Genomic DNA, 26,697 nt, shown 5'->3' on the forward strand with positions numbered 1-26,697 from the left:
AGGAAAGCTGGGAAGATTGTTAGCCAAGCTGACAAAAGAAGTAAAAGATAAAACGTCGATAGCAGCTGTTAAAGAAGGATGGATAGTGAGAGAACAGCAAGAAATTATTAAAGGTCTTCTCTGACTTCTATAAAAATGTATACACCTCACAGTTGACAATAGAACAAGAAGAAATGCAAAAATATGTGGACAAATGTGAACTACGAAAACTAACAAAGGAAACTGTAGACATACTAGATAGTGAAATCTAGGAAGGTGAGGTGTGAAAGGTGGTTAAAGAAGCACCTAGATCAGGAGCACCCCCCCCTCATTGGAATGTATGCGGTGGGAGTGGGCCCTTCCACTTTATTAAATTAAGGGATCAATGAAGAATTGCCTCCTTTAAAAAAAGATTGAGAAAGCTGCATAATAATTAGCACAATAGGAAAGGTTGAATAAGTAGTGGTTTCTCCTCGAGCTTATCGATCCTGGAGATGTGTGATAAACATATCATCAGTAGATCACGAGAGTCAGGAGGGATGGTGGCATGGAAGGGCACCAATCCCTTCTGGCAAGAGGAGTAAGCTAAACTAAATAAAATAGAACTGATAATATATACTCTGGAAAATTATAAGCAGCGCAGATGAGGAGAAAGAGGAAACTCTTAAAAAACGAAAAGTGGTGATGAATGGTGTGGCAGAGGAAGTTTTTTTTTTGCTTGTTTGCAAGGGAGGGAAGAGAAATGGGGGGGGGGGGGGGGTTCTAACAAAGTATGTATGAACGTGGGTGATATTGGTTGGACAGGGCACTAGACCCAAATTCGAGGATTGTGAAAGGGGGGTTTTATATATTTTTTTCCAAACAATGTGTGAAGATAGTGATGGCTAACATTTGTTGTAATTATATCATTAAGTAATAAATATTGTAATTGAGATATAAAAGGAATAATAAAATAAAGTTTAAAAAAAGATATGCTGCTGCTGTTGTATTTACCTTACAGAGGATTGTGTAGACTGGATACAACTATAGAAAACTATATGAAAAGTGGTGCTAGGGGGAAAAGAGCACAGATGATTATGGCAACCAATCATATCACTTTTTATATTCAAAATGGGTCTCTGATATTCAAGAGCCAGACTCTAGTTTATTTATAAAGAATTTGATGTGCCTTTTTTTCAGGACTTCCTCACTTTTTCCCATCTGGACAGCTTGTTGTGTGCTTACCGTCAGCCATGTTAGAGAACATTCATTACACCATTAAAATTAATAATCCTTTATTCTAAGAGGAGAAAAAAAAATACAAGAGGAATCTGTACAGTGAAGGAAGAATATGTACATGAACACGGATAAGAACACATAACATATAAACATGGACCATGCCTCCGCTCACATGGTGGCATCAGCAGCTCACTCCCATTTGTAGATTTTTACCATCTTCTCTGTTAATGTGGCCAGCAGGCTGCTCTGATTCACCTCCATAGGGCAGATGTCCAGCACAGGCTGGTCAGCCTGGAGCTTCTGGATAAGGGAGCCACTGCCTGAGTTCCAGAGCTGTAAGGAGGAAAGAGGAATCAGAATAAGATAATCCACACTAGTTGCTGGTACATGGAAGCCAACAATCTAATTACTGCTCTTCAGCCACCAGCCAGTCCAGTGAATATAAAAAGTCTACACATCCACGTCCAGTGAATATAAAAAGTCTACACATCCTTTTACAATGCCAAATTCTTGTGATGTTAGAGAATAAGGAAAAGATGAATCATGTCAATACTTTTTTGACCTTTAATGTGACCTATAACGTGAGCAACTTGGGTTGCGATTACATTTTCTCCACTTTTTTATGACTGTCTTCACTGTGTTCCATGGTGCATCTAATGGTCTTAATTATTTTGTACCCTTCTCCTGACGTATATCTTTCAACAATGAGATCCCTCTGATGCATTGGAAGCTCTCTGCAGACCATTGGGTGGGGGGGTTATCAAGAGTGGTGTAGGTAAAAAAAAATATATTTTTTTTTTCTTTTAACACCTTATATTTGTATGGTGAAAAGGTTGTATTAAGGTGCGGGGCATGCAATAAATATGGTGCTGGAAAACATTTTACTTTAGTACTCCACTTTGTAGGTGAATTTTTGTGCGCCTTATTAATCTATTTGCGACTTTTTACTAATGCTGCCCACAGCCAGTTTTGTAAGCCAGATAAAGACTGGTGTACATTTAACCCCTTAAGGACTGAGCATTTTTCCACTTTCGTTTTTTTTCTCCTTACCTTTAAAAAAATCTCACATGACAAATTCCTGACCACTGCAGGAAAACAACTTTATTTTAACATACCTACACAATCATAACTAAGTCTTCTACTTTAAAAGTCTCATAATAAATAAAATTAAAACATTTACAAAATTAAAGAAAATTTTTGAGCAAAAAATACAAAAAACAAAAAAACCTGTCTGCTACAATGAAACCCTACTACTTTGACAGCACCAGCCCTTACCATAGCAGAGTTAGTGGACTCATCTCCCGCACACACAAGGATGCTGCCATCTCTATCAGGGCTCTGGAATATGGCATTTTTGGTTAGCAGTTTACACGTTGGCCCAGCATTGAATGTCTGGACTGGAAAGCAGGAACAGGAGTATTCATTCTCTATGTCAGTCAGCCGGGAGCTGGTCAGCTCCATCATCACACAGCGCAGGTAGTTGTGGGTCTTTCCTGGCAATACAAAAGCGCTCAGTGATTGGGCTTAACATCACAGCATATATATATATATATATATATATATATATATATATATATATATATATATATCCATACTTACCAGGGCGATAAGTCACAAGGCAGTGTCGCGTACTGCTTTCTGTTTGGATGTCTGTGCAGCCTCCAGGCTCTAAAGGTAGAAGATGAGGCTTATAATGTCCATCACTCATTTCCCAGAAGCACGCTCCCTCCAGGGTGCCAGCCAACACGCCACCACAAGGAAAGACCTCAGATGCAGCTCGGGGGACAAAGGAGAGGGACACCACTGGACATCTGCAACACCATAACAACCAATTGATATTCACATTTGCACCCTTTAGATCCCTTGAAACAGTCTCCTCCATACTAGGCATCCCCTAGAGAAACTCCCATTCTGCACCCAAGACTTGCATTGACACATAACAGGACGACTTTTATAATACAGTTGGGCTAGGTTCAGACTACGGAATTTCCGCTTGCAATTCTGCTTTGAAATTGCAGGCGGAAATTCCGCTTGCTAAAATGTAGTGTAGTGAATGGGTTTCCGTTCACAAATTCACACTTCGGAATTTGTGAAGTGGAATTTATGAACGGAAAATCCGCTTAGAAATTTCCGCATGAAGAAAGGGGTTGCTCTTTCTTCAGGCGGAAATCCGCGCGGAACACATTGCAGTCTATTGGAGACTGTAGTGTCCGCGCGGTCCTAGCGCCGACTGATTCAGCCGGCGCTGGCTGCACTCGGAATCTCTGGGCAGAAATTTTCTGCTCGGAGATTCCGTAGTCTGAACCTAGCCTTAGGGTCAGTTGACACATGTCATTTTTTTGCTGCAGATCAGCTACAGATTTTGCTACCCATTGACTTCAATAGGTAGCAAAATCTGCACGTGTGAACAGACCCTAAGACTGTTTATATTGGTCTGTGGGCCAACAAGCAGCAAACAAGAAAAAGAATGCCCTATTGGGCTTTAACGCCCAATGCTTTAAGCTACAAACATTCATACATTTCAGCACCAGCATCTCCTATTCAGTGTGTTTCTCACTGGAGTTTAAATGGGCACTGTCACCAAACGTATTTTTTTTTTTTCATATGTTGTAGTACTTATGTACTACAACATCTCTAATATACATTCATCATTATTTTTTTTTTTCATTAAAATAGTTTCATTTACATTTAAAAACCGGCCACTATGGGGTCTCCCTCCTAGTGGCCAGCTGCAGCCTGACGTGACGTAACGCTTGAATTCGAACCGATGACGGCTAGGCATCGGTCCGCATTCAGTCAGACTTCGCTCGCTCCCTGCCTGTCAGACAGGCTGGAGCGAGAGCTTTGAATGAAGAGAATGCGCGCAGGCTCCCTGGCCTCGCAAGCCAGGGACTGTTATGCACTTTATTCTTTTGCGGGCGGGGGGTGTTGCGCGGCGAGGCTCGGGGGAGCGGGATGTGCACGGCGATCACAGATACTGTTTTCAGCTATACAGTATGCCTCCAGTTGTTTCTCCACAGCCAATAGATGTCAGGGCAAGCTGGGAGTTGTAGTGGTGTAACAGCTGGAGGTACACTGTATAGCTGAACTAAGGGCGGAAGCCGGCCCCAGCAGGCATCAGTGACATTGTGCCTGCTGGGGTAGTCTGCCTGTTAGTGAGCACACGACCAGGCAGACAAAAGGCATTTTTAATAACGTTAAAAAAAAAATTATAATAATTAAAGGCAGTGAGGGGGTTAGGGATAGATTGGCAATAGGCAGGGATAGAGAGAAGAAAAAAAAATTAAATAAAAAGAAAAAAAAAAGGATGGTGGGAGCTACTCTAACTATTAGCCATTTCAAATCTATTACAGTGTGACCTTTTTCTTTATAATACCATGCTGTTGTCTCCCCATATTTCATACTAAGCCTTTCCTGATCGCAGTCATGTGTTCAGACAGATGCATTTTTGTCAGTCTTAATGTTTGACCCACATATCCATTTCACAAAAAAACTTGAGCACATAGCTTTTTTTGCCATGACATAAAAAATCCCTTTACTTGTATTTTATGTCCTTTCTTAGGCCCATAAATTACATTAAAAGGGGAACTCCGGTGGTCAATGTGTTTTTTTTCAGTTTCTACTTACCCTTGCAGGTGAGTTTTCTTATCTCTGGTCTCGTGCTTGATCTTTGTTTGTCTCTCTTTTCTTTGCACAAGTTTGTCCATGTAGTATTGCATCTATTTACATTTTGCCTTTGTTTTAGAAACTACAGCTCCCAGCATGCCTTGTAGCCCATCTCCTCTTTCAGTGCCTTGCCCAACTTGTTTTGCGTTGCCACCCAGGCCTGTTTTTTTCCCTTTAGCACTTCCTTTCCCTTCCCTGCTAATTAGTATACTCACCCCGCAGTCCCCACATCAGGGAATGAATGGTCAGCTGGGGTAAGTAATCATATGGGACCCATGGGCGCTGCTCTGCTTCTAACCCCACCCCCACAAAAGCAATTGTCCCCGGGTTAACTGTGAGCTATTCTTCCCATGTTGGGGAATTAATGAATTGTCATCTGCAGCGCACTTTCCCCACATCAGGGAACTAGTCATGTGTGACACACGTGGGCGCTGCTCTGCTTCCTGACCCCCAGCGATGTCCTCGCAAGGGTTAACTGGGAGCCGCAGCGGGGAATGAATTGTGAGCGCGGGCACAGGGCTTGTGATCAGAAGCCCTGCGCCTGCACACACAATTCATTCATTCCCCGACGTGGGGAGAATGTACAGCGCTGCTGCGGCTCAAAGTTAAAGGACATCTGTACTAGTGAATTTGACATATTCCTGTGCCCGGGCTGCAAAACAAACAAAAAAAAAATAAAAAAACTTTGACTCACTTTCCTACCTTCCCCCTTAACGGCTTCATGGTCCTCTGCTGTGACCCTCATGCTGCTTCCTGGGGACGGGAATGTCACAGAGCCGTCAGCATATCACCGGCAGCAGCAATGTCCCGCCTCGGCCGGCTCCTGAAGTTCTGTATTCATAAGCACCGCTGACGTCAGTGCCAGTTAGCTGCAGAAGCCCCGCCCGTGCCAGTTACAACAAGATTTCCACATAGAATAAAAGTACAATTCCGGGCGAACGGCCAGGGGGATCCAGGCAAGGTAGGGCTCATTGGAATCAGCGTCTCCCGCACTATCCACCAGTACCTGTGGATAGTGCAGGAGAAAATATCTGACCACTTTCCATTAATAGTTTCCAGCGCCATGGCCCGCAAGTCATTCATTTAAAGCGCCAGCAGCCCGCAAGTCATTCATTTAAAGTGCGGCCCGCAAGTCATTCATTTTAAAGTGCTGCGGCCTGGTGGAGAGTAGGGGGAGTGAGAGAAATAGCAGCGCCTGGGGGGTCATATATGATTAGTTCCTCTGGGCAGGGGGGAGGAACTGCCATAACTTGCAAAAACACTGATAAGCATTTTTGGTCATACCGCCCAGCTCTACTGGACTTTGAGCAAAAGATTTTATTTCTGTTATCATGGCCTCTTGTTTCACGGAATCTTTCACTATCCTAGTGGGGAAGAATCTGTCCAGAGGAAAAGGCCCCCCGCAAACCTGGACAGACCCCCCCCCCCCGGGAGAAAGCCATCATTGCTTGGGATCTTTAGAATTAGACTCTTTGTTGGGTTAAAGAGGAAACCTCTACCTTTGGTAGGGACTTTAAATTTCCTATTTTCCTGAAACTTCTGATTAGGCTTTCTGGTTTGGCTTATGTTACGAAAGGAATCAGAGGCACAACCCTGAATGGGTAAGGCTTTCTTCCTATCAGAAGCCTTCTCTAGTACTTTGTCTAAAGATGGGACCAAAAAGGCGATCTCCAATGCAATGGATGGATCATTGTTTGACTTTTGAGCCCACATCACCCTTCCACTGTCTAAGCCATGTGGCTCTCCTAGCACCCAATCTTACAAAATCTACTGAGGAGTCTGCTAAAAAATAAAAATCTACCGCCTTGGAAATTACAGGTAAGGATTCTAAGATCTCTTCTCTAGGGGTCTGGTTCACAAGATGGGTTTGTAACTGTGAAGACCAGACTCTTAGTGAGAGTGACACATGTAGCAGCTACATTAGTACTGAGGGGCTGTGGCCGCCTCCCAGGTCTTTTTGTTAAAGAACTCTGCTTTTTTGTCTATTGGATCAGACAGAATTCCTAGATCCTCAAATGGCAAGGCAGATTTCTTAGTCATTTTAGCCACCGGGGCATCAATTAACAGGGCTCTATCCCATGACTTAGTGACTGACTCCTCAAAGGGTATTTTCTCTTAAGGATTTTACCATTCCTTGTCAATTATTTACTTGATCAGCTAACTCCCAGTCCCGCTGGAGTGCCAGAACTGCAACTGCGGTAGACATCGCCCTCTCCATGGGCATTGCAGAGGTGCCATGTGACATCGGTCCACTCACACTCACAGTGGCACACCACTGGAGGCGTAGAGGATCCATTGTACATTGGACTCCATTTGACGATGGACTAGCGCCATGGAAGCTGCAGAGAGTCCGCTGCACACGCCAGGGCACCCATTTCAGCCACCTGGCACAGGTGGTGAGGTAACAAAACTCCAGCCGCGGCAGACTTTGTATGGGCGACCAGCGGTGAAAACAGGTAGGATGCCGCGGGGGTTCCTGGTATGCTACAAGGGACTTTAGGGGCAGAGTGGCGAGCCACGCTGACTAGTATCCCTCAGTATGGACCTCTGTCAAAACTCCATACCCCAGTAAAATGGCCAACAAGTCGCAATGGAAAACGGGCCAAGACCCAAAACAATCGCTCTTATACCTTGTCTCCTTATTGTTGGCTAAACAGAGGCTAAGAAGCACATGACTGCAGGTTCGCAGCCTATGTATGCAAAATGGTACATTGCTAAGGGCTATGTGCTGCAAACAATCGGACCAAGGGTAAAGGAATTAAATGTTTTGAAGGGGACAGGCAGGAGTTATCCCACTGCTGTCAGAGCCAACCCACTGTTACAGGTCACTCATGTTCAAAGCAGAGCGTCTAGGTAAATTGGAGCTCTGTACCTGAAAATACTGCTATATCAGGGTAATGGAAGAAAGTTCCGCAAGCGGCCCCGGACTCAAAAAATCCCTTTAATACAAGGTCCCCAGATAGGAGACGTATCAGACAATTGGCGCACTGTACCTGAAGATATTCTCATTACGGGTCAATGCCCAAGGCCCCAGAAGTAAGCTTCTAAAGCGGCCCCAGTGCTCAAAAATATATATATGGTCCCCAGACAGGTGGCATATCAGAAATTAAACTGATAATAGATATCACACTTGATCGTAGCCAAAAGGCCGAGAAACTATATGAATGCCCTCAAGGCATGGGGGAACATACTAGGAAGCAGGAGATCAGAGGGAAATACTCCAGCCTGCTAACTGACAGGAGCATGAGAAAAGGCCATAGAAGAGCTATGCAGGTGCAATAACTACTTTTGGCCACTAGAGGGGGGCCTAACATGAGAGAGAACAGTGCTGAACAATTAGCCATTCAGCCACTGGAGGGAGAAGAGAGAAGGACCGTAACGGTGCCGCAATAAAAGAGCCCTGCAGCACAGGGGTCGGCTGCATGATGCGGCCGAAAGCGAAAGTAAACCACCGCCCGAAAGACTCCGCTGCCAGCTGAGTAAGCTGAGGTATGGCAGGAGCAGAAGAGCGCGAAGTCTGCAATGTGCAGGCTCTGCTAGAAATATAGCCCAAACACCAACTCACAAAACACCAACTCCCCCAGGTAACAAAGCTCGCGGTAGCCATAGGGGAAGGGAGAGAGTCCAGTAGAAAAAACCCCGAGACCATGAGGTGCCTGACCATAATGGTGGAGGGAGTTCAACCCTTGGAAAGAGAGACCGTAGGGATATAGAGGGAAGGGGAGAATGATGTACTTACTCACCCAGACGCCATCTTCCTATACTCACCCAGGGCGGCTTCAGCCAGCTTATGGCCACGCTGCATCGCGCCAAGCTGCCTTAGGGAGGCGGGCAGGGGCAAATGGGGGCCCCAGACCCAGGGTACTCCGCCAGGCGCTGGCCATTGGCGATAAGGGGTTAACTGCCCATACTCTTATGCACCGTGCCCCTTTGTCGCATGTGGGAGAACAGGTAGCGACATGCTCCTGTCGTCCAATCTAGAAAAAACAACAAAGGAAAAAGACCCTAACTAGACATATTAAACTAGAAAATAATAAAAGAAAAGACCAGGTTTGGAGAGAGCTCCAGACCTGTGTCTGCCTCCTACTGACACCAAGCTAAAAACTGATAAGCTCAGTGCCTGTGGGTGGGTATATCCTGCTGAGAGGAGCAGACTTTTTTGCCTAGTGTTAGCAGCATATACCCATGGTCTCCAGTGTCCCCCCAACAAAGCGACCGAGAAAGGGCATTTTTTTTCTTGTTTGCTGCTTTAAGCATTGGCCTACAACACTGCGAACATCCTTATTGCGTATTATCATAGTGCTTAATGGCTCGATAGTGCTGTGTCTTACAGCGGTTATCTGTGAAGTCTAATAGTTAAAAGGTGATTTTTTTGTACATAAGACAATAAATTGACACTTACCGAGAGCCCAGTGGTACCAGCTCCTTTACATATTGGCTAGTATCTCTCAGGTCATAGACGAGCACAGATCCATTAATGAGACCAGCATACACATAGTTGTTATCATCAGAACACCAGCTGCAGCTCCACACCGGCCGGCCAGTGTTGTAGGTCTGCACCACAGTATTGGTCAGTAGGCTAGAAAGAGAAGAGCCATGTAGATGTAAGTAATATTCTTCACATAGAAGATGCACCTGTCCTGATGTACAGGTATAACCCTCACCTGGTCAATTTTACTGTGTTATCCAATGCAGCGGAGAGCAGCAGCCCATCTGAGCGGTCACTGAAGGCAAGGCCCCGGATCTGCTTGGAATGAATTGGGACATACTGGCTGCTTTTCATATTGGCTGCACTCAGCTTCTTGATCCCACAACCTGCAGAGAAAAACAGCAAGACTCTAGATAATCTCTACTTCCACTAGATTCTTAATACATGCACATCACCATCCAATAACTAAGAGGGGGCAATGCTGCAAAGTATTACTTTTCCTGCTCCCGCATATCCACTTAAACTAGTCTTAAACACATGCTCAGTATCTGGCCGGGCAAATTCTGTTAGCCAGATGGGTAACTGCACCAATTCTGCATGTAGAGACAGGTCATAGTATGTTTAAAGTAAGAGATTCTGTTATTAAGTAGAAAAATAATGCCCCAACCTTAATCTTCCATACACAGGGGTCATGTGTAAAAACTTTGAGGATTAAGTGATGTTGCCCACATTCTTGATATATATTAAACTGTAAAAATGCATCTCAAACCTTATTACAGCTGCAGACCTGGCATACACTTTAATAACCCTCACTATTGTGCTATTTAACCTGCACATTGTGTACCTAGTCATGGAATATTCACCCTCTTAGAAATAGGTGCTACTTGTCAAGGTACTAAATAAGGCTACTGACTGCTTTAGTTGTCACCGGACATGGCAGCTGGCTGACTGATTGCAAAACGCTACATCGCTGCCATTTTCACCAGTTTGTAAGGCAGAACAGACTGTACTCTTGACAATTTGTCTTGATGGCATTGTGCAGTGATGTGATCAGATGCTGCCACCTACAGTCAGGTCCATAAATATTGGGACAGCGACACAATTCTAACATTTTAGGCTCTATACACCACCACAATGGATTTGTAATGAAACAAACAATATGTGCTTTAAGTGCAGACTGTCAGCTTTAATTTGAGGGTATTCACATCCAAATCAGGTGAACGGGGTAGGAACGTCAACAGTTTGAATATGTGCATCCCACTTGTCAAGGGACCAAAAGTAATGGGACAGAATAATAATCGTAAAGCAAACTTCACTATTTAATACTTGGTTGCAAATCCTTTGCAGTCAATTATGGCCTTAAGCCTGGAACGCATCACCAGACAATGCTGGGTTTCATCCCTGGATGCTCTACCGCCTCTACTGTAACTGTCTTCAGTTCCTGCTTGTTCTTGGATATTTTCCCTTCAGAAAGTGAAATACATGCTCAAATCGGATTCAGGTCAGGTGATTGACTTGGCCATTGCATAACATTCCACTTTATTTCCCTTAAAAATCTCTTTGGTTGCTTTTGCAGTTTGCTTTGGGTCATTGTTCATCTGCACTGTGAAGCGCCGTCCAATGAGTCCTGAAGCATTTTGCTGAATATGAGCAGATAATATTGCCCGAAACACTTCAGAATTCATCCTGCTGTTTGTCAGCAGTCACATCAATAAATACAAGAGAACCCGTTCCATTGGCAGCCATAGATGCCCACGCCATGACACTACCACCACCATGCTTCACAGATGAGGTGGTATGCTTAGGATCATGTTCCTTTCCCTCTCCATACTCTTCTCTTCCCATCACTCTGGGATAAGTTGATCTTGGTCTCATCTGTCCATAGGATGTTGTTCCAGAACTGTGAAGGCTTTTTTTAGATGTCATTTGGCAAACTCTAATCTGGCCTTCTTGTTTTTGAGGCTCCCCAATGGTTTCCATCTTGGGATGAACCCTCTGTACTCACTCTGGTGAGGTCTTCTCTTGATTGTTGACTTTGACACAAATACATCTACCTCCTGGAGAGTGTTCTTGATCTGGCCAACTATTGTGAAGGGGGTTCTCTTCACCAAGGAAAGAATTCTTCAGTCATCCACCAAAGTTGTTTTCCTTGGCCTTCCAGGTCTTTATGTGTTGCTGAGCTCACCAGTGCTTTCGTTCTTTTTAAGAATGTTCCAAACAGTTATTTTGGCCACGCCTAATGTTTTGTCTCTCTCTCTGATGAGTTTGTTTTTTCATCCTAATGATTGCTTGCATCACTTTGGATCTAACCTTGAGGGTTGACAACAACAGATTTCAAATGCAAATAGACTTGAAATTACCTCTGGACCCTTTATCTGCTCATTGTAATTGGGATGATGAGGTAATAACACACACTTGGCCATGGAACAGCTGAGAAGCAAATTGTCCCATTACTTTTGGTCCCTTAACAAGTGGGAGGCACATATGCCAACAGTTCTATTTTCAACAACATTCACCTGATTTGAATGTAAATACCCTCAAATTAAAGCTGACAGTCTGCAGTTAAAGTAAATCTTGTTTGTTTCATTTTGAAATCCATTGTGGTGGTGTATAGAGCCAAAAATATTAGAATTGTGTTGATGTCCCAATATTTATGGACATGACTGTCTACAACTGCCTTATAAATACAATGCTCAATAGAAATGTTACATAGTATCTAACCTGGGACAAGTGTTGTATGAGAGGAAGGCTGAGACACCACAAGACAGCTGAGCCGCTCGCAGTATGCCATCACTCGGCAGTTCCCTCCTTGGTTGATCAGGATGGCCTTTTCAAAATTGTATTTGTGTTGTCCCTGACTTGAGGACAAAGCGCTGGAAGTCCCAGCCCGAGAGCTGGACAATGGCTGGGAAGAGCTTGTTCCGTATTGGGCAATCAGCATCTTTAACTCCTGAAACAGACAAAGATCATTGTGAATCAACTACAGATACCCTTTAACTGTCAGAAACCACCCTTCTCTAGGCAGACTACAACTGCAAGCATCCCCCGGATGAAGAAGTCATGTTGGATTGGGGGCTGTAGTTTTGCTTGCTCTTGGGAACTAGAAACTGCTGATCACAGGATCCAGGATTTTTTACGGGATTTCCTGATAATTCATGACAACGGCTCTCCAGAAGCAGCAGGTCAGGAGACAAAGCTCAAGAGCACTGTGTCAGTGAGATGTTGGGTGGGAATCAGTCAGCAGATGTGTTTCACTTACAGTGTGTTGTTCACTAGAATGGTACATCTGACTGACTGACTTGCCGTAGTGTCCAAAACCCACAACACCAATATATGTGAACCCAGCCATACAGCACGCGACAGGTTAAACCACTTCTCACCTGAACTTGTTTGCGAAGCTTCCCACACTCATCTGTTAAGACCTGGACCTGAAGCCGGCACTGTGCAGATTCCAGCTCTGCCTTTCTGCGCAGTGACTGTTCCTTCTCTAGAGAACTGCAAGGAACATGTGAAATGTACAAACCAAACTGTTCAACCATGCTGATGCCTATATTCCTTACTACTTATTATACTGCCATTATAGCAGGTATAAAATGTCATCATTTAGGCCACCCACACTCACAACCCAGTCTTGATAAACTTTTAACACCTTAAAGTGGACTTCTCATTGGATCTTTAGTGATTAAACTAAAAAAGGATGGTTATATAGGGGGATCTCTTTATTAACATGCAAAATTAGCATCAAAAGTCCAAATGCCAGCTACATTCATTCCACTGCTTGTTCGCAACACCCCTGTGCCCATTTTTAGCCGCCTCCAGATGCCTTATTGACATCCGCTAGGCTTTGCTTTAAACTATGCCTTCTTAGTCAAAATATCACATAAGAGCTCTGCAAACTGTATGTGGAGTATGCGCAGCACTGTGAGCTTCTCCTGGTGGTCTCCATGGCTTATCTGATGTGTCAAAAGCATGCAAGTACAGAAGTTCACAGTACCACCTACATCCCAAAGATGGTTTTTCAAAAAGCTTAGAAGTCCTATTTAAACGGAAAGCCTAGTGGCTGTCAGTTCAGCAGCATCAAACTGCAACTAGTGGGCACATCGGCAGTGCACACAAGCAGTGGGATGAATATAGCTGAGCCTTTGCAGCCAGTGTTTTGAAGCCAATCTGCATAATAATAAGGCATATCTATTGGCCCTGGAGGGCTTAATCTGTAAAAGTTATGCATGCGTGTGACACAGCGTGATGGGTACAGACACAAACCGCAAGAAACAGTAATATCAAATCAGTGAGTTTACGAGTGAAAAGTAAACCAGCAAAATTGTGAGTGCAGCTCTGGGTGTGACTGAAGTATAAGACATGATATACTTCAGTATTTTACGTAGAAGATGTCTTTCTCGAAACGATAAAAGTCAGTAGACAGCTACATCTACCATAACCAGACAGAATGTGTAAAGCAAGAACTGTGGTTGTTACCTCTTCATACGTTCCTGCTCACTGGTGTCCAAAGCCTTCAGTGTGCGAGCATAGAGCACAACAATGTCAGAACGTTTCGCTTTTTTATTGCACTAAGGGTCAAATAAACAGAATAAACTAATGGACTTAATACATCATATCAGATCACCAAGGGTTTTAAAAAGTTTAATAATGAAACAAAAAAACAAACCAAAAAAAAAAAAAAAAAAAGGAAGGTATAAGATAAGGCAGACTTCATACTGCATGCTACTGCTTAGCTACCATAACTTCTACTCCTTCATAACCTGGAAATAGCCAAGCCTAGTTCAGAGATCTGGCCCTCATGGGAGGTCTCCTTATAGCCCCTTTAGATATCTGCCAGCAAAGCATCTCCTATTGGCCAGAGCAGAGAGCTGCTGTAAAGATTACATTTTCCTGGAGCATCAGTATTACATAGATCCCCAATTAAGATCATTAAAAATAATGGAATACTTCCAGAGAAATTAAGGAAATCTGTCAGCACTTGCATATGAGCTGAGCTGCGGACAGTGTTATCTAGCTGATCAGTGTATCAGTGCTGCGGTCTGGCATGCCTCACAGATTCTCTCCCCCTCCCTCTTTTAAAACTAAATCAATGCTTGGCCTCACGGTAAGTTTCCCATCTGAGGGCACTGGCTTCAGGCACTGCTTGTGCCACAAGTCAGAGATCGCTGCTTGAGTCATGGGCTCTGCCTGCTTTTGCAGATCACAGAGAACACATACTTGGGCCCAGACTTTATTACTGCAGCGGCCAATAATTGTGAAGCTAATGTTACAGTGTACTTATTGCCTATATTACAACAAGTGGATGTTTGTGTTTTGTAAATTTCTAATATTTAAAAAAAAATAAAGGCTTTATGAATGGTAAGATCACCATTGTAAGACCACCATCCTTTGAATAGGGGATAAGATGTCTAGTACCCCTTTAAGGCTTTGAATAGGAAATATCAGTAATGTACCAAAAAGCAGGGCCCTTTGAGGGGCTCAATGTCGGGGGTGCAGCTATTGACCCAGGAGTGGTTTGTAATGTTTAGAGACTTGATAACAAACAAGCACTTACCTGTGGACATTTTGCTGCTCCTCCCTTCAGCCAACGATCAATACAGGTAAAACCAAACAAATGGCCGCAGCGCAAAGCAGAGAGACGGTGCTGACCGGCATTGGTCCAAGATTCAAAGCAGATGGCACAGGTGTCCCCTTCATCCTCTTCTGCTGTAGGTGGTGTTGTGGATGTCACAGGCTTTACTGGTGATGGCTGTGAAAGAGGAAAAACATTATTGGCAGGCACATGGTCCAACATACCAAGCTACATTCAGAACGAGTCTCCCAGTGTGATAAGATGAGGCAGAGCATGTGACAAAATAGCAGAATGTAACTGCAGCTCCGGAGGTTTCTGGAGAAGACCACCGTTCTAAAAAGCAGAGTAGTAATACAGCTCTAGGATATATTGATCCTGCATTGAATTAGGTCTTTTATTTAAAGGAATTATCCAGTCATTAGAAAATAACCAATTGTTTAATCCCTTAATAATGCAAACCTGTTTTGACGTTAATGGCCAAGGCCCATTTTTCCAATCTGACCTCTCTTACTTTATGTGCTAACTTTGGAACACTAACTTATCCAAGTGAGTGAGTTTTTTTTTTCCATCACATATAGCAACCAGATTGCTTCCTTGATTTTTTAGAAGCCTTTTTAAAAATAAAGAATCTGATTGGTTGCTATAGACAACTGCATCACTCGTCCACTACACAAGTTTTGATAAGTCTCCGTTGTACCTTATGTACATGGTAAATCTTCAATATCTTCAGCTACCATTTTTGAACAAAGTGCAGAAATTTTTATTATTTGCAAATCTGTCACATAAGCTAACAATTCAAATTTTCAATATGTCTATTTTATGTTGGTCTAATTTGGAAAAAATCCTCTAGTACGCTAGAGGGCTTAGAAGTTAAGCAGAACTTTTCATATTTTTTTTCCTGATGTAGTGTTGAAACCTGGAAGCTTGAGACCCCTTTATATTTTACCCCATTCTAAAAACTGCACCCCACAAAAAATTCAAAAACTTACATTTTGAATCCAATTTTCTGTAACAGCAGGTATTAACACAATTCTACTGACTATTACCCTACAATCTGCAGCTTTTAGAAATATCCCATGTGTGACCCTAAAGCAATTCTTGACGCACATACCTCAACAGGCCTCAAAAATAAAGTATCACCCTGAGAATTTTGGAGTCTTTATCAAGCACCCTATTTGGTTGACGCAGCTGTGTGATTTTGTGCGTAACAAGTTTTTTCAAATTGGTACTAATATGGGGTACACACACCATTTTTTTGTATTTTTCAAATTTATACATGCGTTTTATTAAGCTTTTTTGGAGGAAAGGTGACCAAAAGAAGCAACTCTTGAGTTCACCTTTGAGACTCAAAAATAAAATAACAATTGGAAAATATAAAGTAAAAATAAAAAACGAACGAGTGATGTTCTCCAATAGACATCTAGTCACGTTACCTGTTTACTCGGCTGTGCAGCATCAGAAGGTGTAATTTCATTTTCAACTGTAGGGTTGTCTGATCTTTCTGGTGCGTCTGACGTGGCAGCAACAAGGTTTATATGAAGCTCTTCAGGGGCTAATAAAAAATGTAAGATTATCTTCAACTAAGCAAAGTTCAGTTTGTCCAGCATAAGAGCAGGAGTACCCCTTTAAGACTTCTTCAGATTTCCACATCACTTGTACATGCTAATAGGATAGCGCAGCCTCCAAATTACGTACCGGCTTCTCTTTTCACATACGCTTTTAAAAATTAAAGCAGCTGGGTTGCTACGTGAAATAGTCTATGTGAAATACTAGGCAAAAACTTCACTCTCCTTTTATCTAAGTTTTAAAGAACCTTCTGCTCTGTGTTTTAGATGGTCATCACCTTCACAATCTCAGCTTATTATTAGAGATAAGCGAAGTTACAGTGATTCAATACGTCACGAACTTCTCGGCTCTGCAGTTGCTGACAAATTAGTTCAGCTTTCAGGTGCCCTGGTGGGCTGGAGACTCTCTCCTAGGACTGTATCCCCCTTTTCCAGCCCACCGGAGCACCTGAACGCTGAACTAATTTAGGTCAGCAACTGCCGAGCCGAGAAGTTTGTGACGAATCGAATCACTGTAACTTCGTTCATCTCTACTTCTTATAAGTGCATGGGAAACAATACAGTGACCCCCCGACCTACGATGGCCCCGACATACGATCATTTCAAGATACGATGGCCTCTCAGAGGCCATCGCATGTTGAAGGCAGCATCAACATACGATGCTTTTGTATGTCGGGGCCATCGCATAAACTGCTATCTGGCGGCGCAGACTGCTTCAGCTGCCACCGGATAGCTGTATACGGTGCCCCGTGTGGTCTGCTGACGATCACTTACCTGTCCTCTGGGCTCCGGCGCGTCCTCTTCGGGATCCCTGCGTCGTGGGCGCTCTCCATCATCGTCATCACGTCGCTGCGCACGCCGTCCCCTCATCCAATAGGAGCGATGTGATGGCGGCGACAGAGAGAGGATGCCGGGGAAGCAGAGGCCTTGCCTGAGCGTCGGGGACACCGCGGCGACAGCGACATCCAGGGCAGTGGTGACGTCCGGAGCGGCGGGGACAGGTGAGTACAACTTTTAATACCAGTGGCATTCAACCTGCGGACCTCCAGATGTTGCAAAACTACAACTCCCAGCATGCCCGGACAGCCAACGGCTGTCCGGGCATGCTGGGTGTTGTAGTTTTGCAACATCTGGAGGTCTGCAGATTATAGACCACTGTCCTATACTTTACATTGCATGGATCCCTCAACATACGACGGTTTCAACAAACGATGGTCCATTTGGAACGGATTACCATCGTATGTTGAGGGACCACTGTACTGTACACATCAACAGCTCAAAAACTTTGAAAAATAAGATATTGAATACAATTATTAAACTCATAGGCTACTTTCACACTGCCGTTATGTCCTGGCAGTACAGCGGCCATTGAAAAATGAGGGGAGAATAGCGGGAGGAAAACGAGTGCGTGTGCAGTCTTTCTCCCGCTACGCCTGCTATAAAACAATGGCACCAGACAGACCCTATTGTTGTCAATGGGATCCATCGGGACCTGTTGTTGCCCCTTATGCCCCGTCCCAAAAATTGGCCGTTGAATGCAAAAAAACCTAATGGCTGTTTTCGGTCAGAGCACAATGGCAGTGGGAAAGAACCTTAGCTGTGTGAGCAGAACTCAGGACAGGTTTTCAGGCTCTTGATGTAAACAATATGACCCAGATTTTTCCATTACAACCAGACAGTTTTTGATTTATAGATCTGGGCCACTCTCTTCATTCACAGAAGCCAAGACCTTGCCCATAATGTGGAAATATTGAATCTGGATGCTTCAATGGGATTAACTAGTTGAGCTGCATCTAGCAATAAGTTTGGCAGCTCCATCTCAGCAATGAATGACATTTGACAGTACGCACCTGGCTCGGCTGGTTGTGCTGCTCTTGTGTGATCTGCTCCTTCTTCCACTTCTGTAGAGCTCCCATCATCATCACTTAGTTCCACTGTGTCATCAGAGCTGTCGCCCCCATCCACTGGGGGTGTTGGTTGCCAAACCCCACTTCTTTCTCCAATGGGCAGAGATGTACTCAGGCTTCCACTTAATTGAAAGAGGTTCTCAAATGCCTGGTTACGGCTAAAGACAGAAAAGCAGTTAGAACTGAATGGCTAAGAAACATGAAGCAGAGCCAGCCAGCATCTCAGTCACCTACCGCATACCACCAACACGCTGCGATGAGCCTCGCTGGCGGCTCCTGGCATTCACTCTGCGGCTCCGTATCTGCTGTGTGGATGATCGAAGTTCTGCTGCCTGGCGGAGCTGATCTAGTGCTCCCTGGAGCATATGCAGTGCACTAGACGTGTGAGATTGTACAGGAGAGTACATGGGGATACGGCGTTCCACTCCGTTGTCTGGACTACCACCTGCCTCATTACTTGGATTTGATCTGCTTTCTACTGGAATGTTGCCGAAAACTATTGAAGGATTCAGAGCAATACGAGTGAACATTGGATGCTCCCGAAGGGCGTTTGCACCCGCAAGGTCCACATCCATTTCCTCCTGTGCCATTTTGGGCCTTAAAGACAAAACAATAACATTTGCAATAAAACTAATTGTACAGACAATGGAACCAACACGTGGCAGCAGTTTGCAGAGGGGATATACACGGTTTGGTGATGATACAACTATAATATTAAAAGGACACCCCGACCGATCACTAGAACAAGTTGAAAGTAGTATGCCCTAAGAGTGTTCTCTTCCAGCTGTGCGTCACGTGCAAGTCTATGGGGCCCTGTCACTCATACAGACACAAAGAGGGGAGAGAAGTATCTAAACACCCCACAGACAGCGATCAAAACTTTTGACATATCCCTAGGAAATATCTTAATATTTTCTATAACTTTGGTACCTTTTAAAACCACTGACCGGTGAAGGGAACAGCACTGATTACTACATTACAATGATAGCTGTTAAGGGGTGAGTGGTGCAGTTGCCCATAGCAACCAGATTGCTTCTTTCACTGCAACGCTCTTCCCCTAATATGTCGAAAGCAGAATAAACTGGACAAGTGAAAGTAGCTGAGTGATGGCGAGAAGTTACAGGTCTTGTAAGTAGGGATGTAAGAAAAAAAATCGATTCCCGCGATTATCGCGATTTTTCACTTGCCGATACTGAATCGATTCAAAATATTTTTGAATCAATTCTTTTAGTGATGTGGAATTTGTATCTCCTGATCCCCGGAACAGCATGTCCTGGGCATCAGGAGATACAAGTTCCACATTTTGTCAGCCGGATCTGACGCGGCGGCGGCGCTCTGGGTGTACGGAGCAGGCTCCGACTCGTGCCCGCTCCATACTCTGCGGCCCCCGGCTGATTTCAGTATCCGGGGGCCGCTGATGCATCACCGCCGCTAATATCCAGCATGTGGTGCTCTGCATTGTGTATGGAGCCGGCTCCCGACCGCTCCATACTCTGCAGCCCCCGGCTGTTCTCAGTAGCCGGGGGCCGCCGCTAATAGCCAGCATGCGGCGATCGCCGCAGCTGGCTATTAACCCTTTAGATCGCCGCTGTCAAAGCTGACAGCGGCATCTAAAGGGACATGTGTATGCTCCCTGGTGGGCTAGATCGCCCCCCCGCAGCGCGATTGCGGGCGGGCGATCCAATGTGGAGGTAGCCGGAGGGCTTACCTCTGCTTCCCTGCTCTCCATGGCTCTGTCATTGATAGAGCCTGGCTGGACCAGGCTCTATCAATGGATCGCAGATAAATGGAGTTCAATAGAACTCTATTCATCTGTCTGAGGAATCTAATGATTCCTAAAAGGCTAAAAGTGTATAAAAAAAATAAAATAAAAATAAAGTTTTAATAAAAGTGTAAAAGACATTGTTTTTAGACAGAATCAGGATATATCGCGATGTATCGTCACCTAGACGGTATCGCCACACTGGTATCGCGATTCGAATCGCCAAATTCTTGGCGATTCACACCCCTACTTGTAAGGCTGTTCCTGGTCTGAACTGGCCACTAATTCCCTAAGTGAGCCAATGAAGGCCAACCTGAGAATAAGTACATTTCATCCAAAAACTGTCCTCAAATCCCTTCACCGGAACGGAGCTGCAATACCACATAACTTAAGGGCTGCTGTGGCGAGGTTTATTTTTTTTTATTTTTTTTTTTTAGAGTTCTGTTTTTCTAATCCTGGATATCCAAGTTGAAAATTTAACAGATCTAAACCAAGTATTTTGTTGGGGACAAAAGGTCTTATTAATGTTCAATGGAAACCTGTATCAACCAAAATAGTAAATTGAGATCCAATTTATGCGAATTGGCTAGGTGTCTTTAAATTTAAGAAACTATAATTTTTGCATTTAATTTTTTGCCTCCTCTCCTTCTAAAGAGCCATAACTCTTATTTTCCAATTACAAGCCAAATGAAGGCTTCTTTGGGAGGACCCATTGGACTTTGTAATGAAACCTCTCATTTAAACGCAATACCCATGTTTACACACTTAAAAAAAATAAAAAAAATTTAAGCAAAATAAGTATGTTTTAAAAACTCTATTAGGACTCCTCTAGCTCTCTCTCATTTTTCCGTATACGGGGCTGTACGAGAGCTCATTTTTTGTGCCGTGACCTGTAGTTTTTATCAGTATCACATTTGCGTATGTGACTTTTTAATCACTATTTTTCTGGGATGTGATGTGGCACAAAAGCTGTAACTTCTCACTAGAAATGAGTGAACTTACAGTAAATTCAAATCGTCACGAACTTCTCGGCTCGGCGGTTGCTCACTTTTCCTGCATAAATGAGTTCAGCTTTCAGGTGCTCCCATGGGCTGGAAAAGGTGGATACAGTTCTAGGAGACTCTTTCCTAGGAATGTATCCACCTTTTCCAGCCCACTGGAGCACCGGAAAGCTGAACACATTTATGTAGGAAAAGTCATCAACTGCCAAGCTGAGAAGTTCGTGACGAATCGAATTTACTGTAAGTTCACTCATCTCTACTTCTGACTTTTTTTTTTACATTTACGCCGTTCACCACACGGGATCATTAACATCATGTTTTCATAGATCAGACATTTTTTTAAATGCTTTTTATTAATGTGTGTGGGACCTCCGTCTGCCTTCTTAGCCAATGTAATCCCACGGCCGTGCTGCGGGCGATCAGATCAGCCCTTAGAAGTTCCCCATTGCCACAGATGCAGTGATCTATGCTGATTACAGCATATAAGAAGTTAATGGCAGACATCAGCATGATCGCTGATGTCAGTCCCTACCGGTGGGTCCATGTTCTGGTGCTCGTGCCGTGTATAGGATGTAAATGTATGTTCTGGTGCGCAAAGTACGAGCGCATCAGTACTCACATTTATGTCCTTTGTCCTAAAGGGTAACATTAAAAATGTTTTACTACATTTAAAATGGCCCAAAAAATTTTACAAAAATAATTTTATGGTTGGGGGGGGGGGGGGGGGGGGGGTCACCACAACATAAGGAACTGTATTAAAGGGTTGTGGCATTCGGAAAGGTTGAGAACCACTGGTCTAGAACCATGAGGATGGGTACAGAAGGAACCCACACTGCACCAGCATAACCTTGGCTCCAAGCATTTCATCCCACCCCATTACTCAATGGTAGTCAGGTACCGCCGAAGGTGTACTAGTGCATCCTTGGCTTTAAGGTCTCTAGGCCAGCGGTAGCACCATGCCTGTGGCCAACAGAGGCTGGAAGTCTTTCTTCCTCCAGGACACGCAAAACGCGCCCTGAAGGTAGAGATGTTCCCGGCTTTCAGTGGCTGCAGGAAGAAGCTTTCTGTGGCCTAGAAGTAGCAGACTGTAGTGCAGTGTTTCCCAACCAGAGTGCCTTCAGCTGTTGCAAAACTACAACTCCCAGCATGCCCGGACAGCCAACGGACAGTATATAAAAGGTGACAGCGCAGTATATGGAGGTAATATATTGTGGTGATGACATGAAGAGGCAGTATACAGGTTATATATTGTATATAAAGGTGATGCCATGTGAAAGCAGTGTTCAGAGGTTATATATACTGTATAAAAGGAGTGATAACAGTCAATATATGGTATATATAAAGGTGATGCCATGTGGAGGCACTATATAGAGGTTATGTATTCTATACAGGATTGATGAAATGTTTCAATCATTGCAGTTTTCAGGTTATACATACTGTATATAGGAGTGATGACAGTCGATACATATGGTATATATAAAGGTGGTGCCATGTGGAGGCAGTATATAGAGGTTATATATTGTATATAGGAGGTGATGACATGTGGAGGCAGTATATAGAGGTTATATATTGTATATAGGAGGTGATGACATGTGGAGGCAGTATATAGAGGTTATATATTGTATATAGGAGGTGATGACATGGAGGCAGTATATAGAGGTTATATATTGTATATAGGAGGTGATGACATGGAGGCAGTATATAGAGGTTATATATTGTAAATAGGAAGGTGATGACATGGAGGCAGTATATAGAGGTTATATATTGTATATAGGAGGTGATGACATGGAGGCAGTATATAGAGGTTATATATTGCATATATGAGGTGATGACATGTGGAGGCAGTATATAGAGGGAGATGACATGTGGAGGCAGTATATAGAGGTTATATATTGTATATAGGAGGTGATGACATGGAGGAAGTATATAATGGTTATATATTGTATATAGGAGGTGATGACATGGAGGAAGTATATAATGGTTATATATTGTATATAGGAGGTGATGGCATGTGGAGGAAGTATATAATGGTTATATATTGTATATAGGAGGTGATGACATGTGGAGGCAGAATATAGAGGTTATATATTGTATATAGGAGGTGATGACATGTGGAGGCAGAATATAGAGGTAATATATTGTATATAGGAGGTGATGACATGTGGAGGCAGTATATAGAGGTTATATATTGTATATAGGAGGTGATGACATGTGGAGGCAGAATATAGAGGTAATATATTGTATATAGGAGGTGATGACATGTGGAGGCAGTATATAGAGGTTATATATTGTATATAGGAGGTGATGACATGGAAGAAGTATATAATGGTTATATATTGTATATAGGAGGTGATGACATGGAGGAAGTATATAATGGTTATATATTGTATATAGGAGGTGATGACATGGAGGCAGTATATAATGGTTATATATTGTATATAGGAGGTGATGACATGTGGAGGAAGTATATAATGGTTATATATTGTATATAGGAGGTGATGACATGGAGGAAGTATATAGAGGTTATATATTGTATATAGGAGGTGATGACATGGAGGAAGTATATAGAGGTTATATGTTGTATATAGGAGGTGATGACATGTGGATGCAGTATACAGAGGTAATATTCTATATACAGGAGTGATGACATGTGGAGGCAGTATACAGAGGTAATATATACTGCATACAGGAGTGATGACATGTGGAGGAAGTATACAGAGGTAATATATTGTATATAGGAGGTGATGACATGTGGAGGCAGTATACAGAGGTAATATATACTGTATACAGGAGTGATGACATGTGGAGGCAGTATACTGAGGTAATATATTGTATATAGGAGGTGATGACATGTGGAGGCAGAATATAGAGGTTATATATTGTATATAGGAGGTGATGACATGTGGAGGCAGTATAAAGAGGTAATATATACTGTATACAGGAGTGATGACATGTGGAGGCAGTATACAGAGGTAATATATTGTATATAGGAGGGGATGACATGTGGAGGCAGTATAAAGAGGTAATATATACTGTATACAGGAGTGATGACATGTGGAGGCAGTATACAGAGGTAATATATACTGTATACAGGAGTGATGACATGTGGAGGCAGTATACTGAGGTAATATATTGTATATAGGAGGTGATGACATGTGGAGGCAGAATATAGAGGTTATATATTGTATATAGGAGGTGATGACATGTGGAGGCAGTATAAAGAGGTAATATATACTGTATACAGGAGTGATGACATGTGGAGGCAGTATACAGAGGTAATATATTGTATATAGGAGGGGATGACATGTGGAGGCAGTATAAAGAGGTAATATATACTGTATACAGGAGTGATGACATGTGGAGGCAGTATACAGAGGTTATATATTGTATATAGGAGGAGATGACATGTGGAGGCTGTATATAGAGGTTATATATTGTGTATAGGATGTGACATGTGGAGGAAGTATATAGAGGTTATATATTGTATATAGGAGGAGATGACATGTGGAGGCAGTATACAGAGGTTATATATTGTATATAGGAGGAGATGACATGTGGAGGCAGTATACAGAGGTAATATATTGTATATAGGAGGAGATGACATGTGGAGGCAGTATATAGAGGTTATATATTGTATATAGGAGGAGATGACATGTGGAGGCAGTATACAGAGGTAATATATTGTATATAGGAGGTGATGACATGTGGAGGCAGAATATAGAGGTTATATATTGTATATAGGAGGTGATGACATGTGGAGGCAGTATATAGAGGTAATATATTGTATATAGGAGGTGATGACATGTGAATGCAGTATACAGAGGTAATATTGTATATAGGAGGTGATGACATGTGGAGGCAGTATACAGAGGTAATATATACTGTATACAGGAGTGATGATATGGTATATAAAAAGGTAGTGACAGCTATTTACATGATATAAGTGATCACCGCTGCCAGTAATGTCACATCGCGGCCTCGTCTGCTCTGTACATGTTCTGCCACTATATAGGGGGTAGCGAGGGATTGATCACATGACAAGCGCTACTTACGTAAACATGAATCCCCCTGCTCCCATGGAACATCCCACATTTTCCTAGTATATATGTTATAGGATCCTCCTCCCAGATTCCCAGTAAAAAGGGAACACGCCTAATCAAAACGAATACAAGGGAAAGACAAACCATTGAGGCATCAAACAGGGGGAGAGGGATCCGGGGAAGTTACCATTACAAAGGGCTACCCGTTGCAACGGTCCATAGCTTAATCGGTAACCTACCGGAGGAATAAACAATACAACCTAGGCCGATGAGCCGCCCACTTAATCTCCCGGCTCCTTAGATTATTCTCCCCGCCAACCGCCAGTGCTCCGCCTGCTCCTCCAGAGCCGACTCTATTGGAGGATCTCTCCACCACTCCTCGCAAGGAAGGCCTGTTACCGTGACATTGGCCGGAAATGAGAATCCAGCTTTGTAATTGGCTGGAAACTGCAGTCAATCAAATGCCGAATGCTTGCGCCTGTCACGTGACTGCAGTGCAGTTAGGCGGCAAATCTGGTCAAACTGAAGTGGTGTGAGGGCTTGAGTTCTTGTGCGGTATTCCCTGTCAGATCTACTCATGTATATCTATAAAACTGTCGAGTCCAGGTCGGTCACGGATTCTCCCTATAAGAAAAGGAAAAAGTTCAGCCTCACTTCCATATAGCAGTGTTTCCCAACCAGGGTGCCTCCAGCTGTTGCAAAACTACAACTCCCAGCATGCCCGGACAGCTTTTGGGTGAAAAAACTTGTGGCTTTCAGCACATACGTTTACAGGAGGAACGTGTCACTTGCCTCATGTCTTGTTAAGTGAAGCAACTGAAACGTTGCTCCTGTAAACTTATGTGCTGAATAAAGCCACAGTTTTTCTTCACCATCTGTAGAAGTGCTGCTAAACTTTTTTCCATATATATATATATATACTAGCTGAGTACCTGGCGTTGCCCGGTTTTTCCTTCCAAATACTTTTTGGGGAGGAAAATAAACAAAGGAGGAAGCTTTTTACTTCATATGCAGTCCTCATATATTGTTGCCATATCCCAACCCCACATCCTGTCCTCCTATCCCGTCCTCCTATCTCGACCTCCTATCCCCGTCTTCCTATCCCGACCTCCTACCTGACCTCCTATCCCGACCTCCTATCCCCGTCTTCCTATCCCGACCTCCTATCCCGTCCTCCTACCAGACCTCATATCTCGTCCTCCTATCCTGTCCTCATATCCCGACTCGTAATATGTGTACCAGGTATTGAAATTGCTCCAGCCGTACAGAAATTATATGGGAACATACATTTCTCTATCGGTTCCATTGGGGGACACAGACCGTGGGTGTATCTTGCCGTCTCTAGGAGGTGACCCTATGGCAACAAGAAAGTCGGCTCCTCCCAGCAGGATATACCCGCCTCCAGGCCCTGAGCTAATCAGTTTTAGCTTAGTGTCTTGCAGGAGGTGGACATGGTCTGGAATTCTCAAGACCAGGTCTTTTGATTTTTTATTTTCCTAGTATAGGGACGTGTTAGTTTTTTATTCCTTTTTCTTTCCTGTTTTCAGGTGGGGACTCA

General features: G+C 43.5%; 1 protein-coding gene and 1 non-coding gene across 7 annotated transcripts; both read right to left on the reverse strand.

Annotated features, from left to right (window-relative positions):
• Window positions 1-1,237: 1,237 nt before the first annotated feature.
• RFWD3 (ring finger and WD repeat domain 3) lies at window positions 1,238-26,448 on the reverse strand. Of its 6 annotated transcripts, none has more exons than XM_056525458.1 (13): window positions 26,427-26,448; window positions 18,571-18,933; window positions 18,280-18,494; window positions 16,298-16,416; window positions 14,847-15,041; window positions 13,769-13,860; window positions 12,673-12,787; window positions 12,014-12,242; window positions 9,528-9,678; window positions 9,266-9,442; window positions 2,797-3,008; window positions 2,473-2,690; window positions 1,238-1,530 (listed from the first exon to the last, which is right to left on the reverse strand). In XM_056525458.1, coding segments are annotated over exons 1-13 (2,232 nt in total). In that variant the 5' UTR covers window positions 26,429-26,448; the 3' UTR covers window positions 1,238-1,386. The 6 variants fall into 6 exon arrangements, with proteins under 6 accessions (XP_056381433.1, XP_056381436.1, XP_056381434.1 ...); XM_056525461.1 differs by lacking the exon at window positions 26,427-26,448 and adding an exon at window positions 25,400-25,564; XM_056525459.1 differs by lacking the exon at window positions 26,427-26,448 and adding an exon at window positions 25,379-25,564.
• Window positions 7,841-8,023, reverse strand: LOC130277988 (U2 spliceosomal RNA). The gene has a single exon (XR_008845665.1). It is a non-coding gene; the product is annotated as a U2 spliceosomal RNA (small nuclear RNA).
• Window positions 26,449-26,697: the final 249 nt, after the last annotated feature.

This window comes from Hyla sarda, chromosome 6 (genome assembly GCF_029499605.1).
Source record: "Hyla sarda isolate aHylSar1 chromosome 6, aHylSar1.hap1, whole genome shotgun sequence".
Classification (NCBI taxonomy): domain Eukaryota; kingdom Metazoa; phylum Chordata; class Amphibia; order Anura; family Hylidae; genus Hyla; species Hyla sarda.